Here is a 19,682-nt window from a genome sequence, read left to right on the forward strand (position 1 = left end):
GAGATTCCAAATTGCTAAGTCTCTGACAGGGAATATCAGAACGGACATATGCACAAGTACGCCCTTTGAGGCGAAAGGAATCATACTGCGAATAATTTGGGCATCTGAGATGAGCAGTAGTTGAATTAACCGATAACTGAGATTCTGTCAGAAAAAGTACATGGGGTTTGACAGACTGAAGTGGAAATGGACATCGTTGAGATTAGAATTGAGACCACATATATTTGTGAAATGAATTAGGAAGTGCTTGCAAGGTTTAGATCTTTTCGCAGATAAGCTTACTCTATTAGTTTGACAATTCATGGTGTATTCAATAGTAAGAAAAGTGACCACATATATTTGTGAAATGAATTAGGAAGTGCTTGCAAGGTTTAGATCTTTTCGCAGATAAGCTTACTCTATTAGTTTGACAATTCATGGTGTATTCAATAGTAAGAAAAAGTGGGTGGGACATGCTGTATGAAGTAATGAAATTTTTGGATATGGTGTACACATGGTAGGAATATACCCAGATCCTTGACATAATGTGGCCTCGACAATGTTCCCCACATACACACTACTCGGACTCCCTCCAGTCACTATCTGGCAGAGTAGAGGTAGCAAGATTATACTCTAGCTGATCCGGAAGCCTCCTAGAGAGTTACCTGTAGGTTCGGTCCGGTGTACTAACTAGCGGCCGGCCTGCGAACACCGTTTTAGAGCTGTACCCTCAAAATGTAAGGAATATTAGATCTCGCCACGACGTTCATCATAACCTCAAAAGTCATGAGTTATTGAAAATTTATTTATGTTTTTTTTATGATTGAATATTTCATGGAAGGGGAAACACATTTCACCATAATAACGTGAAAACCCACAGAATTCCAGCTATCAGTACTATAGCAAGTGTAAGAAGATTGAGTTTACTACCCGTTTATAATAGATTGCACTAACAGAAAAAAACCAATAAACTGGAAACTGCAAATTGTTTTTATTGTTTTATGGTAGTAACCCCCAAGAAATGTGCTTTAAAAAATATCACGAAGGTTATAATAACTAGTGAATCAACAGCAGGGATTCACAAAAAGGAATGGAAACATTGAAAATTGCATCTAACCTAATAGCAGGGTTTTCCCAACGCAAAAGCTCAAAAATACCGTGTTAGAGTGAAACCGTGTTGTATAAGTACTGTGTTGTGCAAGTATTGCCACAATTTAACAATCGTGTTAGAGCAAAACTATGTTGTAGAAGTACCATGTTATATGGGAGTTGCCTGTATTTATTATTGAATAAAATGAATTTTTGCAATATATTCATCAAATTTTTGATCACACTTTTGTGTACTAATAGAACTATATACAGTAGACTTTCAAAATAACGACACCTTTGGGGAATCAAGGTGCTTTTATTTTGATTTTTCCGTTATCTAGAAAGTTTTATTTTTAATGTATTTAATGTGGAAATAATGAGGCCAAATAAGAAATAGAATGATTAAGAATGAAATGGTGAACGTAAACAAATACAGTAATCACGTGACTTGCTGTTTTCTTTTTTTGGCACTGCAAGACATCTGCATTGTATGTATACATCCGATCTTGATGGGCCGTTATTCCGACAGTCTACTGTATATGTGGACTGCTTATTAATCATAACAGGATATAACTAGAGCTTAAATGGCCTTCAGCAAATCTGTCCGTGGTTATTAGCATGGGGAGAATGCTTTGAAGTAAAGAAAACCTAATTGTTTTAAGTATTCCCCCCCCCCCTTTTTTTTTTCTTTAACTTATGAAACTTAGGTTTCCCAAATATATTTCTTTTGATTTTTTATATTTTTATTTATTTTTTAAGATGACTCTACTTAATACTGCTGATGGTGATATAGCAGTTACTTCTGTTGTTACTCTCCTAAGCATGGTGGTAAAAAGGTAAGTAAGAATTGATGTAATATGATGTTATTTTAGCTCAGAATTATTGAATTTATTGATAGACTCATGTTGCATATGATACTGGTACTTGGAATTTTATTCACAACTTACAATTTAAATTTTGTAGTAAGTGTATCATTTCTGACCTTAATGCAATAGAACTTTAAAAATCAAGAACTTTTTGAATGTTTCTCTGAGGATAGTTGATCATACGAGAGCAGAGAGAAAAAAAAAAGGCAGCCAGACTTTGTGTGTGTGTGGGGGGGGGAGACAGAATAAAGCACAATAGCCACCAAAAATATGCATCATAATTCATTAATATTCCCAGATTTCTTTCTGTTTTACATATTTCCTGAACTGTATGTCATTGTTAATATGTATTTTTGCATTTAAAATATTCATTTTGTAAGGCATTTGATACTGTTTCACAGTACAGTACTTCATCTGGCAGTGGTGGTACCCAAAATGTAGCAAATATGGTTGGTCACCTGACAAGTGTCAAACTTTCTCTTTAATTTTTAAAATTTTTTGAAAATGTTTTCGATTTTTATGAATTCTGTTTAAACAGTGCCAGTATTTCTTGTTTTCTTAATGGCTTGGAGTACTTATTGTATGTACTTTTTAAGTTTTAATAAAAAATTAGAAATTGTAAAACATGCTATGTGTTTTACACCTTTTATTTTCAAAATCTGTTGAAACTTCAAAGAAATGTTTTTAGACAATGTCAGTCTCTTCTCTTTTATTTTCCAGTTTAAAAGATTGTTAAATGAGAAATTTCCAACATGTGCATGCACATATTTCTGCTTATTATGTATATCATAAATATTATTAAACACTTAAAAAAAAAAAAAATTTTTATATGTGTTCGTTACAATTTTTTAGGTTTATTAGGTTATATTTTTTAAGTTTATTTCAAATTTGGCACGCTTCATAGTGTGTAAAATTTGGAACTATGTACAGGTAGTTCAAAACTTTACGAGTTAATTCGTTCCTAGCGTGCGCTTGTAAAGTGAGAATTCGTTTTCCCTAGACGTAATGTAAAAAACAGGGGTTACATTCTCAACAATGAAATTTGACCATAGTAATGTTAAATAATAAACGATGGTTTATTTATCCAAAGAAATGAAAATATAGCCTTTAATATCAAGCAAATTATAATAATAAAGAATTTATTTATGTCATACAAATGTTACAAAGAATGTTTATTCTTCCTCATCGGCTGATAATGAGATCATGTTTGCTTATGATGTCATATTTTGTTTCCAATGTTATTCCTCTTTGCTGTTTCTCTTTTTTAATATCACTCTCCGTAGTATTGCTTTATTTTGTTATATTGCACAGTATTAATAAGTGGGATAAATTTGAAATAAGACAGCGAAAATGAAGCGCAACACAACCAAACTTTTAACATCAGTGTGCTGACTGCTTTGTTATGCAAGTCAGTTAGACTCTCTCATCTGCCTGAACACACACACACACACACACACACACACACACACACACACACACGGTAGTACGCATAGCTATACAATACTACTGTAGTATTGTATAATTACGGCATGGCTTGAAATGCCATATTTATGAATGTTTATCATTTATTTAATGCAATTAATGTTCATATTTTCGATTTTGTTGATTCTTGAAAAAAGAATTCTTAAACCCCGTAACTCACAAAGTGAAAACTCGTATAGCACGAACTGCCTCTATCTTGTTTACTGCAGTTTAGTGGCTGTGTGGAGAGAATTTATTATTGTTTTCAAAGAGTAAAGACAATATTACTCTTTGAAAACAATAATAAATTTTTCAAAAACAACTAGGATAAGAATGTTGATGTTTATTTAACTAGCGAGGGAAAAAAAAAAAATCTGAAACTTTAAACAAACAATGTTATTGTGTTTAAAGCTTGTCTGGTATCACACTACTCTTCAAGCAAAAACCCAGATAGTTGCAAAAATGGTAGCAGATAACTTAACAGGTTCTTACGTGCAATTTCTGTATGGAAACCATAAAAATATCACTTCAGAAGCTGTTGCAGTAAAAGTTTGATATATGGAAACGTTATTTTCGAGGGTTACCTGTCAAGTTACCCTCCAGTATTGCTAGGAGTTAATAGTACAGTAGTATGTATTTAGTGTTTAAGCTGATTTCATTACTAAGGTCATAGTGTTCTGTTAAAACCTCATATAAAAAATAATGAACAATTTCAACACCTATACCAGAGGCATTTGAGTCCCCGATCTTTATTTTTTAGGCAAGTATGTTACCCACAGACCAATCCAACAGAATGGGTTAATATTTTGTTTTAATGCTGGCAGCTATCGTTCTGTGTTAATCCATTATCTAATAAAAATAAGGAATTACCCTAAATACTTATACTTATATGCATCAACTTCAAAAAAAGGTAATTTTCAAAAATTTGGAATGTGCTGTCCCCAAGGATGCTGGATTAATCTTTTAGTAATAGTATTTATTTTATCAAATGAAAGAATTTTATACCATATATGAAAATTGCTGATAACTGGAACAGTTCTGCTTTTTCTTAAGAGATGCTAACTGCTACTTGCAATTCAAGAAGTTAAAATGAACCAAATTAGATAAGAAATATGAAACTTAAAACAAAAATTGGAAAAAAAAAAGAAAAAAAAAAAAAACAAGGAAGGCCGACCCTGGAACCACTACAGCATGGAATCCTATGAGGATAAAGGGCAACTGGTATGTGGAATGGTGCTTGGAAACCCTGCCATCAGCCTATAAGTTGATTACTGACACCAAGGGAAAAATAACAAAAAAGGAAATGTTGTGAAACTACAGCAACAGTTAAACTGTTGCTGTGGTTTCTCAACACTTCCTTTTTGAAAATTCCCGAACTCACTGTTGACAGTTTGCTTATTATTATAAGCAAACTGATAATGGTTGTTGTGATGCAAGTGGTAAAGATCGACTCAACTGAAAATGTGTTTAAATATGGTTGACATTCTGTGTATAATATGTATTAGTTCTTTAAATACCTGTCCCATAGATTGAATTACATTCTATAAACATATCTTTAAAAAAAGTATAGTTATGGTGAATATACCATTTCAAAATTGGATGCTGTTATTGCCTATTCTCTTAGATGTTATTTTTCATTGATTTTCATATTCAATCAAAATTCTGATTAATTGAAATTCCAAAATTCTTAGTTACAAATTGCATGAAAACATGTTTAAACTGCATTGTTATGCTGAAAAAAGAAAAAGAATCTCCATAGTTTGTCTGTAAATATAGTAGTAGTGGTAGTAGCAGTAATGTAGGCATGTGACGAAAGAAAGCAAGCGTATGTGGCATCAGCTAAAAAAAAACAATTTCACACATCCATTCCCTCTAAAAGTTTGTCCGGTTCCTTCAATTTATTTAAGCTCTCAACTTCCACAACGACAGATGGAAGTTTGAGCCAGCAGTTAATCACCTGCTGGCTTAAGGCAAATTTCTGCACATCTATTCAACAGTTGTCTTTCCTCAATTTGAATTTATGCTCCCTCAGGTTTGTAATCTGAGCAAGCGGAAGAATCCCATCAGAATTCAGCATGCCAAACTGATTCAAGGCCTTATACACTTCAGTCAGATCACCTAGTCTCCAGCTGCTGCAATTTGCAGTACTTAAGCCTTTCTTGGTAAGAGGACCCCTCTGCTCCCCTCACCAATCTTGTTGCCCTTCTCTGTACACGCTCAAGCAACTCTACATCTTTCCTGAAATGAGACCTGTATGCAGTACTCAAGGTGTAGCCTGACCATTGCCTTATACAAAGGGATAATTGCCTACTGGCAAAATTCCTATATATCATTGACAGAGACTTAAGCTACATGAATTTATGCTATTTTTGTTCTTTTACTAAATTACTCTTTTGATGTTTGTAGCAGTTACTAGTAGCAGCAGTATTAATTTCTTTTACAAAAACTTTTGTAGAGTTTTTAATATTTAATTAAAAACTATCAAATAGACCCATAATATATATTTGATCAATTTTTACTGATTCAGTTAATTATAAAACTTATATGGCCCTGCCCACTCCTACTTCACTTCTCACCGGTAGGACCTGCCTTATAAAAACTTGCCAACTCCTGCTTGCCCTACATCAATAGAAATTCACTGATATTGGAAACCACCATAATGCATTCTGACCGTAGGCAGAGAAAGGCAGGGTAGATGTGGGAGGAAGGGGTGCAGAAGATTTCCAGGTTTTAATAGTTTACTAAGAATTTTTAATCTCTTTCATTTCTTGAAAGAAGAAACAGGGGAAGAAAGACTTGGCGAGTCTTTCTTCCCCTTTGCACCCCTCACCAATCTTGTTGCCCTTCTCTGTACATGCTCAAGCAACTCTATATCCTTCCTAAAATGAGGCCTCCAGACCTGTATGCAGTACTCAAGGTGTAGCCTGACCATTGCCTTATACAAAGGGATAATCACCTACTAGCAAAATTCCTGTATATCATTGACAATACCCCATGACCTGCTCTGGCATCTTGTCTGTATTGCTCAGAAAACTTCATATCTGTCTGCACAATTACTCCCAGATCTTTTTCATTTTCTTGCCACCCTAATTGTAGTACCACACAGTTGGTACATTTCTCTGGGGTTACTTCTACCTATATGCAGTACTTTGCATTTGTCAATGTTAAACTTCAGTTGCTACTTCTCAGCCCATCTGCCCAAATTTTCTAGATTCTGTTGCAGTAGCACACTGTTATTAACAACCTTTCCAACTTTTGTATTATCTGCAAACTTTGACATTAAGCTTGATATAACTTCATCAATATCATTGATAAATACACAAAACAACAATGGTCCCAACACCGAACCCTGAGGGACACCACTAATAACATTAGTCCACGTAGAGCAGTTTCCATTGATTACCGCTCTGTCTTCTCCCACTCAACCATCCTTTTTACCATTGTAGCAACCTGCCCTTAATGCCATACTGCCCCAATTTGTATAGTAGTCTTCCATGTGCTACAATATCAAACGCTTTCCTGAAATCCAAGTATATGATATTAAAACTATTTTTGTATCCAGTTCCTTTGTGACCACGTCATAGTAACCATTAAAATTGGTCAGACAAGACTTCCCCTTAACAAACCCATGCTGTGTCTGAATTATTACTGCTGTCTTGCCTAGATGATTCTGCAATGCTTCTTTAACCATTGACTCCGTTATTTTCCCTGGAACAGAAGTCAAACAAAGAGGTCTGTATTTACTCATGTCCCCCTTTATGAATTGGAGATACATTTGCACATCTTCAGTTCGTGGGGACTTCCCCTGAGTCCAAAGATGCTTTCATAATTATGGCTAACAGTTTGTTTACTTCCTTTGCCACCACCTTTAATATAACTGAATAGATCCCATCTACCCCAGGTGCCTTTCTTATGTTTAACTTCAATAATTTCTCCTCCATTTTGTTCTCAGTTATTAGAAAGTCATTTAACTCCCTGTTAGAGTTTGATAAACATCTGGCCCTCTCCTCTTTGATTAATTCCTCATGTGTGAATATAGATGTAAAATACTCATTCAGTTTGGCAACTGAGAATGACCATGTACAGTCAAACCATTCATATCAAGTGGACCAATCTGATTCATCCCCTTCTCTTTAGAGTTTATATAAGTAAAGTAAAGAAGTCTTTGCTATTTTTCTTTGCATCCTTTGCCAAAGATTTCTCACAATCCACCTTCGCTTGCCTTACCTCCCTTGTGCTTGATTACAGACTAGCTTATATCTACCATAGGCTTCTGTGTCGCCTGACAATTTGTGCATCACATACTTTTTTCTTCTCTGCCACGAGTCTCATTAGTTCATCTGACATCCATTTGGGCCTAAACCTAGAACAAAAAGCCTAGTAGCTTCCAAAATTACTTCCTTGTATGCTTCCATTTAGAATTTCCTGTTGGTAATATCATCAGCTGGTCCCACTGTATAGAACTTAAAAATTCACTGAGACTACTGTAGTCACTTTTACGAAAGAAAAAACCTTTCCCTTTACTCCTGATGTTAGTTCCATCTTTAAGTAAATCCCACATCAGTACCCTGTGATCACTTCCACCTAGTGGTTCCTTTATCTATAAATTCTTTATGCATGAATAATCACTGCCGATAATCAGATCAAGAGTGTTACTCCCTCTTGTACCTCCTCAAACATGCTGCTGTAGAAAACGGTCATCCAATAAATCCACAAAAGCTTTGCTAGTGTGCGAGTGACCAACTCACAAGTTCTAGTCTATATCTGGGAAGTCAAAATCCCCCTGTTATAAGATGCCCTTATTTACTGGCCGACTCTATTTCTCTGTATAATTCATTGTGCTCATCAGAGTTGTTAGGCCCATAACAAACTCCTCAACATTGCATATACGTCAACCAGATGCACTTCCTTAGAATTTTTGTGTTTCTTAACTAACAGCATAACCACTCCCTTCTTATCCTGTCTATCCTTTCTGTACACATTGTACTCCTCAAATTCCAATTCTGCAATACTTATATCTGTGTGGCACCATGTCTCTGATATCTCAACAATATCTGCCTTTGATGTCTTGATCAGCACTTCAGATTCATCAAATTTATTTACTATACTCCTAGCATTGGTGTACATGCAATTATACATGCACCTGTTCTTACTCTTAGTTATTCTAACACAGCCCACATATTTATTTGTTTCAAGATTCCCAGCAGTTCCTGAAATCCCCAGCAACTTGCTTTCCAGGCTGCTGCTCTCATTTCAATAGGAGCTGTGCAAGAATCATTTCCACCTTTGCCTGTGGCTACTGTTAATCTATTTGTCTGTGAAGACCCCCAAGCTAGCAGTTTGCTGACCCACTTGACATTGCCTCAATAGTATTAGCAAATATTCTTGCACCCTTTCTATTTAAGTGTATCCCATCCCTGTAGAAGCAGTTTCTCCTGTTAATGAGCCCAGACCACGCTGAGAAAAATTCTACCACATGATCCCTGCACAACATCTCCAGGGCCAAATTGATTGACAAGGCTCTCATCATATACTGAATAGGCGCCTCCATAGCCAGGTGGGCAGGAGCAGCAGTGCGTAGCACATGCTTCTTGATTAGACCTGGGTTCGAGCCCGTGAACCACCAAATATGGAGGATGCGGAAAGGTCAGGGAATAACCACCGCATATCCTGGGAGCAATATGGCCTTAGTTGCTAATGCTCCTAAAAACCAAATAACAACAATGTATACTGAATACATAATTAAACATTATTAACTTTAATATGGATAAGTTTTTGGTTAAACAGAAAAAAGGTGAATGATGAGTCAGTGGCAGAAAGCAGTAATAATAAAAGTGAGAAAACTAATTGCAAGTGTAAGTTTCATGCAGTGCATAAAGGGTGCAGTTCTTAAGTACCAAGATAGTTATTTAAATTTGGATTTATGTAGAGTGGACCTGAAAACCACTTTGCGTAAATGGTCCTATTCTTGAATGTGTGGTCTGTGTAAAAAAACTCAGCAGTTAGTGTATGGCTCCCAGTAAACTGAAAAGCCATTTGAATATTAAACATGTCCATTTATCAGTTAAAGATAACTGTTTTGGCATCTGCATTAACATAACATCCAAAATTTTGTGGCACTTAGTGAAACTTGCAGCACAATTGTGTGCCGTGGCAGACCCTTTGAGAACTGCTGGTCTAGTGTTTGGCCATTTAGTTGAAATTGGTTATAGCACCAAAAGGGGCTGAATGCTGTTGTTCAAGAAAATATCTTTAGGCTCTGTAAGATACGGCTTGCTCATTTTTACTTATATTGAAAATCAAAGGTAATGCAAACAATACCTTTGATTTTCACGATGCTCACTTTTTTTCCAAAGCATTCACCCTTCAGGGTGAATGCTTTGGAAAAAAGGCATTTCGAATTTTTTTTTCTAAATGAAATGTAAATCTACAGATATAAAACGATTCAAAAGAAGAAAGTTGCAGTAGTATGATTTATGACATAGTCAAGAGAATTTGTTTGTCTGAGAACAATAATTTGAAAAAATTTTTAATGTTCTAAATTTAACAAAATAATAAGGGAAAGAATAAATTGACTGAACTGAAATTTGTTAACTGATAAAAGAAGAATAAAGGAAGGAAGAAGAAAAAATTACAAATAATTATGAATGTTGAACCTTTTGTTTTCCCGTTTAACGTGTTTCTTATGTTTTATTTATATCTAATTAAGTCAAGAATTTTGAACCTGGCAATTTATGAGGAACAAAGCACATCAACCTTGTATGTTACCTTCATGCAAAAAGCTTAATTTATGGTACTCACCTCATATGATCTGTTTTGGTGTGAGGAAAATTAAAGCAGCAGCATTGGTTGTGTGAATTAGCAACTTAAATTATATGAATGGAACATGGCTGTTGCATGGTTGTAATTATGATTACAATTTAAAAGAATCAAGATACTTACTCAAAAAAAGGGAAGTGCACATCCTGTTTCTTGGTTGTCACATATAAAACCTGTGTGTCACTGATAAAGTAAGTAGTTGATGAAAAAAGCTAATAGTCGTAAATGGGCGACTTTCGAACTTTTCGTCTTTAGCTGGCATTGCATGGTAGAGAATGCGAAGTATTTAAAGGAAGTTTATTTTCCGTGATGCAGTTCAGTACATGCCGAAATTTCACGTGTGTTAAGTTCCAAATAGTAGGGGGCAGGTTTATGGGGAGTTTAGTGTTTAACACATTTAATGAAGTGTATGGCTGAAACCATTCGATAACGAGAGCTTTGTGTTGAAGGATTTTGTAATTAGAATTTGATTTAATAACTGTAATTGTCTTTTAGCCACTTATACTATCAGATACACTGGTGTGACTTAACAGTTCATCCCCATAAACAGGTTTTGACATTTCACGCATTTCTGTTGCATAATTTCCTAGTTTAAAGCAAAATTTGATATTTTTTGCTCCATTGCAAAATTGTGACACACAACATTAAAGCTACTAAGGAAATTGACTGTTACTTAACAACAACCTGTCAGCCTACTGGACAATCTCTGTACCACCATCTGTTGAAGAAAGTTTGAAGTACAGCATACCACTTCCATTTATTTTCAAACTCATTGAACATGATTGCAACAGCACCAGTCCAGGAACTTTATTGCCACACCTGTTAGGTGTTAAGCAGTTACATCTGTGTCTTCCTCCATATCATCCCAGTATTATTTTAAATTTATATCCTGATTTGTCTTCTCCTTTCCCAAATGACCAGCTATGTTTTCATATGTAAATAATGTTCATGGTTTCATGACTGGTAGAGCAAAAGTGGGGGCTCTTAATCTGCAGCTATCCATATTCTTTCTCATATAAGCTTGCCTATCAAGATAATAACAATTATGCTTATGTCTATTTTTTAGGCTTGCATATACTGATGCCAGTTGAGGATCTAATCGATGCTGCCTTATTTGATCAGTCTCTCTGTTATTTACCATGTATGTCTTTAACTGAACATTAGGTATGACAAGACAATCTTGAGTAGATGTTTGGACAAACATCTCCTTTTAAAACAGGATGACCGGGTTCTTCACTGAAAGGAACGTCCCTTTCACTTAACTGAACATTATCAATACCACTAGGCAAAGTGATATATTAGCTGATTTCATGGGTATACAGCAACCTGATATTTCTGTTCATTCCTTTTTGTAATCTTATTTGACCTTAAACTGCTTAAATAAGTCTCCCAAAATAAGGCTGTGTCCCAGAGATTATGTTATCTAGTAATTAAGATATCTTATATTAGTTTCATACTATTTTGGAGAAGGGTGATTTTATTTGCATCCACCATTTAATGATTATAATTTCACCACCATAGATAACCAGTTTAGTAGGTAGTTATATTTGCCATCTATCCGATACATTCTTCCTACCTATAGAATGTTTAATAATTTCTTAGTTATCATGCAGAACTCTGCTCCAGAATCTAACAGGGCTAAAGCTTAGTGTTAGCAATGGCACAATAAAATGTACTTAACATCTTATTACGATTGTCTTCCTTGTTGGATCCTGGAACCAGGGAAACTAGCAAATTGAAAGACAATATATAAATTTCACCGTTGATCAGAACCAATCAGTGAGACTAAACATAATCAGATCAGCAAGACAGAAATTAAAATAAATTAAGTCTACTTAAATAACTAGCTACACTCAAAGCTGGAAAAAATTGAAAAGTAAAAACTAATTAATAAACTTAATACAAATAAGGGTAACCATATTAAAAAATGTTAATTGTGAAGCAGGAGAGCTGAAGTATACAAAAAACATTAGACTGCACTGTCTGTATCAATGATTATTTTTTACTAAAGTTCTTGATGCACTTCCCATGGTTGCAGATTTTTTTTTTTTTTTTTTTTGGTAGTTGTTGGCGCATTGGCTTCTGTGGCCATAATGCACCTCCCAAGGTTTTTTTTTTGCAGTACTTTGATCCAAGCCGGAGGCGGGATTCAAACCTGCGACCTTTGGGTTGCCAGGCAGGCACTTTACCCACCCGGCTACCCTGGTCGGCATTGCAGCTTTTACATTAAACACTTAGCATGGTCAGTGTACTCAACCTATTTTCATCTCGTATGTAGGGATATTTAATCGACTTGATTGGATGTGTAGGATTTATGAAGAGGTCCAAATTGACCTGACATTCACTTCTAGACAACAGTAGCTGTTTTTCACTACCAATATTAATTGTTAGTGGAAATATCGATACTATGTTTTAGTTGAATTCTTGGTGTAGTAGTCTGCACAAATTGGCAATTTTGGCTGCATGTTATTAAAAGGATGATTAATACAAATTGTCACCTGACAGTGACATTTCAGAGAGTTCCTGTGAAGTAAACTAAAAATGTTATTTGGGAGGGGGTTGGTACCAGTGCAGTGCTACTCAAAGTGTGGTCCATGGGCTGGTGCTGGTCCGCAATGAATTGGAAAAAATGTCTCAGGCGGTTTGCAATTACCGGTCTGCAATGATTCATTCATTACCAGTCCCTAACGATTTGTATTTTACCAAAATATAGCTCTGCAACGGATTTCAAACAAAAGAAACTGATCCTTTGCTACAAATAGTTTGAGAAGTACTGTACTACATGAGTGACAAGGTTTCGTAGCCCCTGTAAAGTATCTTAAGTTCTAACAGTGATTAGGGATTTGGCGGTGACTTAAAGGGTAGATATCTGTACATTCTATATGAATGTATCTTTATCCCTGTTTAACATATGGTATGAGGTGATTTTAAACATAATGGTTAAGAGAGGTATTGTATAGGCGTGAAGGTTTCTTCTTGGAACCATCTGAGGATGCAGAACTTCTAATGGAGCATTGTAGGTAATAAAATTTCTGTTATCCTGTATGGCTAAAATAAATATTCTTATTCTGAGAGCTTTGGAATATAATCATGCCCTGAGATTGAGCAGGATAATAGTATTCATTTAGGACAAGAAAAGAAAAGCATTTTAAATAGTGCCAGATGTTGTATTAGGAATGATGTGAACAAAGTAAAAGGAAGGGATACATATAGGTATTCCTTTATACCTGATGAAAATGGTATATAAAACTAGAACATGAGTGCTCAGGATGTAGTGGAAGATGATTAATGCCATCTGTGGCAGGATTCAGAGAAGTACTTATATAATATTGTATTGCCTTTACTATGTTAATCAATGAGTAAATTTAGAAGAGAAAACTAGTTGTCACAGTGTTTTCTATTTTAAACATCTATTTCAGATGTTTAAAGTAGATGGAAAAGTCTAGCTAAAGAAAACAGGAATAATAATAGGTAATCCTGTAATTCTTAAGAATTTCTTTGCTAGATAGAAAACAGAGTAATAATATTAATTTTATATTTCTTTAAGAATCTTTGATAATAGAAATATCAAATGATACTATGTTCAAGTTGGCAGTCTTGGCTGCCTGTTATTACCTCCCATGGGGCAGGAGTGGAATCTCTCAGTGGGAACAGGTATTTGGATGTCATGATCATTAGTAGTGACTGAAATGAGTTTCAGAATTTAAACTTTGTACTCCATTTGGTTTTATTGAGTTATTTTATGGGATATTAATGGAGATTTTGTTTATTTGAGTTTAGTTCTGATTTTATGTTAATATTCTTTTCTTTCTTTTTTTTTTTTTTTGATCACAGCATGGATTTTTGATTTTGTCAAGGTTATTTTATGTTGATTTAATTTGGGTATTTTTGTGTTGAAATTAAAAGTATTAGTCGAAAGTATTAATTTGTAATTTAATTTTATTTTGGTGTTTTTACTTTAACTAGTTGTGTATTAGTTTGTTTTTGAATATTGATATAAATATTTACATAGTTAATTTTTAGAATTTGAATGCAGTTGAACCTAACAAATCCAGCAACTTCAGACTTGATCCTTTCTAGATGTTGGAATTTTCTGTATTTTGGTTGGTCAAATTCTCATGAAAAAACCTGTGAACTATACTGAAATTCTATCCTGCATCTTTTATTGTACATAGTTCTGCACAAGTATGAACTTTTGATGTTTTTTGAAGTTGAAGATAAAGTTTGCGTGTAAATTTTCTTGATAAATATTGCAAATCAATTGTTGCACTTAACATATATATGTATATTATTCATTTTATAGACTTCCACATGCTGTCCTAAAAGTTAAATTTTCAGAGATTTCTTCAGTATTTGTCTTTTTCCTGAAAAAATACATGAATTCTGATCATAATGCTCTTTTGAGAGGGGTATGTATTTCCTTTTATGATTGGAAAATATAGCATTTGAAGTGTTTTGTTCCTTGTTATAATGTTACTAATTATCATTTTACAACATCTCCTTTTGCACTTGTTTAATACATCTATAATTTTTTTTTTTTTTTTCCCTCTGTGTTTCTTTTTTAAATGACAACCTTTAGAGAGTACTATGACAGACTGCCATGGTAGTTGTTTCAGAGTTTTTAACTCAGTTATGGAGTGACATTATTTAAGTCACTCTTTTGGTGACATTATTTAAACTAAAAATGAATTTAGTAAATTTAGGTCAACTTAAGGATAATGATTTCATTTTCATAGTGAGTATAAACTATAAACATGTCACATGGCTTTGCAGGAATAGAAAAACAAAAGACACAGTAGCATGCTATTACTAGTATTAATATTAAATATGGCATGATGTAAGAATGCAGGGGCTTAGAGGGGGAACAGGCATTCTGTGTGTTATCAGACACTCAGTCTAAAACACTGATGGATCCAATATCTTTCTATTTCAGAAGATTTAGGAGAAGTCCGGTTGGCCTGCCTCCCTAAAATCCACTCATGCACACCTTCTCGATGGCAAGCCTTGTTATGTCACTTAGGTGGCAACGAACGTGTAGATTGGTTCTCTTCAAGATGCCTGGTCAGTGAGAAGAGGAAAAGACCAAACCCTCCAGCACATGATAGCATGATGAAACAAATGGTCCTTATTCCCCAGCGGCTTTCACTCCCCCCCTTACGGCAGCGAGAGGATCAGAGTGGAAGCAGAGGGTGCTAAGAATCTCTGGGTACGATCAGGCTCCCATGCACGGAAACTGAACTTCACTTGTTACAATGTAAGATCGGTCATTGGTAAAGATAGGATATTAGAGCTGGAAAAGGAATTAGAAAATGTGAATTGGAATATCATTGTTCTGGCTGAAACAAGAAGAAGAAATGAATCACTTATAAGTTTATCAAGTGGAAATCTGCTATACACCAATGGAAACAGTGAAAAGAGCGAAGGTGGAGTTGGCTTTCTGGTCCATAAAGATATAAAAAACAACATTTTGGAATTCAAAAGTACATCACCAAGGGTGTCAAGACTACTATTCAAGATTTTTAAGAGGTATAAGCTAAAGGTTATAATGATTTATGCACCAACATACGAGCCATGATGATGATGAGGTTGAAGAAATGAAATTGAGTCTCTAGATGAACAGAAAATTCACTACACTATCATTAATGGGGACTTCAATGCTAAGATTAGAAAGAGACAAAACAGCACAGAAATGGGAACTATAGGAGATTTTGGAATTGGTGAAAGAAATGAAAGAGGTTGAAAGACTTGTGGAATTTGCAGAATCTCAAGTAATGTCAGTAATGAACACTTTTTTTCAAGAAAAGGGTGAACACAAAGTGAAAATGGAAGAGCCCAAATGGATTAACAGCTAATGAAATTGACTTCATCCTCATTAACAGAAGATATATCGTGAATGATGTTACTGTCCTGAACAAGGTAAATGTTGGAAATGATCACAGAATGGTAAGATGCACACTTGATATAGATGTAAGAAAAGAAAGGAAAAAAACTGACTTGAGTAAATAATACAAAGGTCTTTGAGATAACAGAAGAGGAGAAAAAGCAGTATGTACTGGAACTTAAGAACAAGTTTGAGCTTGCAGACTGTTCAGGACCAAGATATCAACGAGGAATACTACAACTTTCTGAAAGTGATTAAGCCCACGAAACCTATAGGTAAAAAGAAATACAAAGAAGAAAAAATTAGTCAAGAAACGCTTGTCATGATGAACTGAAGATGACAAATGAAGAGCAAGATAAACACTGACAAGGATGAAATTGAGTATACTGAGTTATGCAAAGCTATTAGAAAGGGACTCAGAGAGGACATAAGAAGATTTAACACAAAAAAAGTAGAATAAGCATTAAGGGAAAACAAAGGATTTAAATCAGCAGCCATGAGCAGTAATACAGAAAGACAAATGATACTGAAACTGAAGAATAGCAAGGGTGTTCTTATAAATAGCAGAAGACTGCTATAGAGAATTATACAAGGAGTGAGGGAATGATGTCAAGCAGTGGGGAAGATGGATCACAAATTAGTAACACATACGACATACCCGATATCCTTCCTGATGAGGTAGAACGTGTGTTGAAGAAAATGAAGAATCAGAAAGCCCCGGGGGAAGATGAAGTTATTGTAGAGTTGTTAAAAAATTGAGAGGAAGAGACATGGCACAAAAACTGGCAAGACTCTTGACAAAATGCATTAGAAAAGGTGTGATGCCTAAGGAGTGAAATAATGCAACCATAGTTTTGCTGCAAAAGAAAGGAGATAAATCAGAAATTGGAAATTATAGACCAATTAGCTTGTTATCCCACATTTACAAGTTGTTCACAAGGGTCATTGCTAACAGATTAGAAAGAATACTTAATGAGAATCAACCGAAAAAGCAAGCTGTCTTTATGACAGGATTTTCAACTATGGATCACCTTCACGTAATATCACAGCTAATGGAGAAAACAAATTAATATAAAACACCATTATGCCTGGCATTTGTGGATTATGAAATGGCATTTGGCTCCATACAGCATAAGGCAATGTTTTGGGCACTGGAAAGACAAGGCATAGATACCAGATATTTTTTGAGGAAAATATACCTCCTTTATTAGACTAGACAAAGACAGTAGCAAATTTAAAATTGAGAAAGGAATTCAACAAGGAGACACAATATCTCCTAAGTTGTTTACTGCTGCCCTTAAGGAAGCTTTCAGAAGATTAGACTGTTTGCAGAAAGAAGTCAGTCTCAATATGAATGGAGAATACCTAAACCATCTATGATTTGCAGATTACATTGTGATCATAAGCCATGATCACAAAGAATTAGAGGAAAATCTTAATGAGTTATGTAGAATTAGTAAGGATTTTGGACTAAAGATGAATATGGCTAAAACAAAAGTAATGAAGAACAAGTATGCCACAAAAAGGGATATAATCATTGATGGAGCAGTAATTGAAAAGGTGGAGTCATATACTTATATGGGACAAGTCATTAGCTGTAATAATGATAAATGGCTGGAAGTCAAGAGAAGAATAAATTTTGGATGGATAGCATTCAGGAAATATAGTCATATACTGAGGAGCAATATCCCAATTTGTCTGAAATGTAAAATAATGAACCAATGTATACTTTCCACCATGACTTATGGAAGTGAAACTTGGGTGCTCACGAAAAGAATGGAGAAGCTGAGAACTACACAGCAAAGAATGGAAAGGATTATATTAGGAATCAGATTGTTAGATAAGAAGAGTAACACATGGATTAGGCAGCAAACTCAAGTAAAGGACATTTTTATCAAAAATAAAGAACTAAAATGGTCTTGGGAAAACACATAGCTCAAAGACATGATGACAGATGGACTAAGAAAATAACAGAATGGTACCGAGGAGGAGCTAGAATAAAACCTGGAAGAGAACGATGGAGATAGACAGATGAAATTCACGAATTCGTGGGTAGTAAATGGATGGCCATTGTACAAAACAGAAGTAACTGGAAGGTTGCTGGAGAGGCCATCATGCAGTGGATTGAAAATGGCTGATGATGATGAAGAACGCTATTATGCAACATAAAAAAAAAAAAAAAAATTCCCATTTCACCTATACATCTCCTCTAATGTTTTGTATAGTTCTTCCTCGAATTTATCTTAACTATCCACTTCCAAAACAATAGATGGAAGCTTGTTCCACCTGGTGGCTGAAGGTAAACTTCTGCACATTCTGCAACCATCCTTCCTAAATTTGAATTAGTGCCCTCTCGTATACATAGTCTGAGCAAGAGGAAGAATACCACCAGCAATGAGTTTGCTCAAGCCTTAAACACCTCAATCAGATCACCTTGCAGTTGCCTAGCCTCCAGATACTGCAATTTGCAGAACTAAAGCCTTTCTTGGTAAGAGCTTTCTTACCCTCACCAATCTCTTTGCTATTCTCTGTACCCATTCCAGCAGCTCTACATCCTTTCTAAAATGAGGCCTCAGACCTGCATGCAGTACTCAAATTTTGGCTTGACCATTGCCTTATAAAATGAGATACTCACCTCCTTATCCCTACTAGCAAAATTCCTGTATTTCATTGACAAAACCCCATGAGCTGCCCTGGTAGCATGTCTCCGCTGCTCATAGAATTTCATATCTGACTGCACAGTAACCTCCAGATATTTTTCATTTTCCACTACTCTGAAAAATAGCACACAGTTGATAAATTACTGTGGGATTACTGCTGCTCATATGTGCAGTACCTTGCATTTGTCAGTGTTAAACTTCAATTGCCATTTCTCAGCCTATCTGTCTAGTTTTTTAGATCGTGTTGCAGCAGCATTCCATCATAGCTGCTATTAACCACCTTGCCAACCTTTGTATCCTTTGAAAACTGAGATATTAAGCTTGATATACACTCATCAATATCATTAATAAATACAGAAAACAATAATGTGCTCAGCAGTAAACCCTGTGGGACTCCACTCATAACATTAGTTGACAAAGAGCAGTGTCCATTGATAACCACTGTCTTCTCTCACTCAACCATCTATTTATCCACAGCAGTAACTTGTCCTTAATGCCACAATGTCCCAGTTTCTACTGGGTCATTTTATGTACAACAGTATCAAAAGCATTTCCTGAAATCAAATTATCAAAATTATTTTTTGCATCCCTTTCCTTTGTGACTGCATCATAGTATCCAATAAAATTAGTACACATGATTCCTGCTTAACAAACCTATTCTGTGATTGAAGTATGACTGCACTCCAGTCTAAATGGTCCTGCGTTACTTCTTTAACCAATGACTTCATTAGTTACGATTAGGTACGATTAAGAAGGATAATAAAGCGTTATGCATTTTGCATTCTGAAACAGTTGTGTATACGTCCTGCACACAACTGTTTCAGAACACAAAATGTATAATTTTGTGTTCTGAAACGTGAGGGTAGTTTTTATAAAAGATTTAGCCAATTTTGGCATGCACCTTTTAAAAAGGTTCGCCACCACCTG

General features: G+C 35.1%; 1 protein-coding gene across 1 annotated transcript in view; it reads left to right on the forward strand.

Annotated features, from left to right (window-relative positions):
- The window catches only part of LOC150078438 (RRP12-like protein), a 496,297-nt gene that overhangs the window by 54,342 nt on the left and 422,273 nt on the right, over positions 1-19,682 (forward strand). The window contains exons 4-5 of the mRNA XM_090384563.1: positions 1,828-1,904; positions 14,518-14,623. Of these exons, the coding sequence (XP_090240689.1) occupies positions 1,828-1,904; positions 14,518-14,623 (183 nt within the window). The remainder of the gene's footprint in view (positions 1-1,827; positions 1,905-14,517; positions 14,624-19,682) is intronic.

This window comes from Mastigoproctus giganteus, chromosome 11 (genome assembly GCF_048544385.1).
Source record: "Mastigoproctus giganteus isolate SK-2022 chromosome 11, ASM4854438v1, whole genome shotgun sequence".
Lineage (NCBI taxonomy): Eukaryota > Metazoa > Arthropoda > Arachnida > Uropygi > Thelyphonidae > Mastigoproctus > Mastigoproctus giganteus.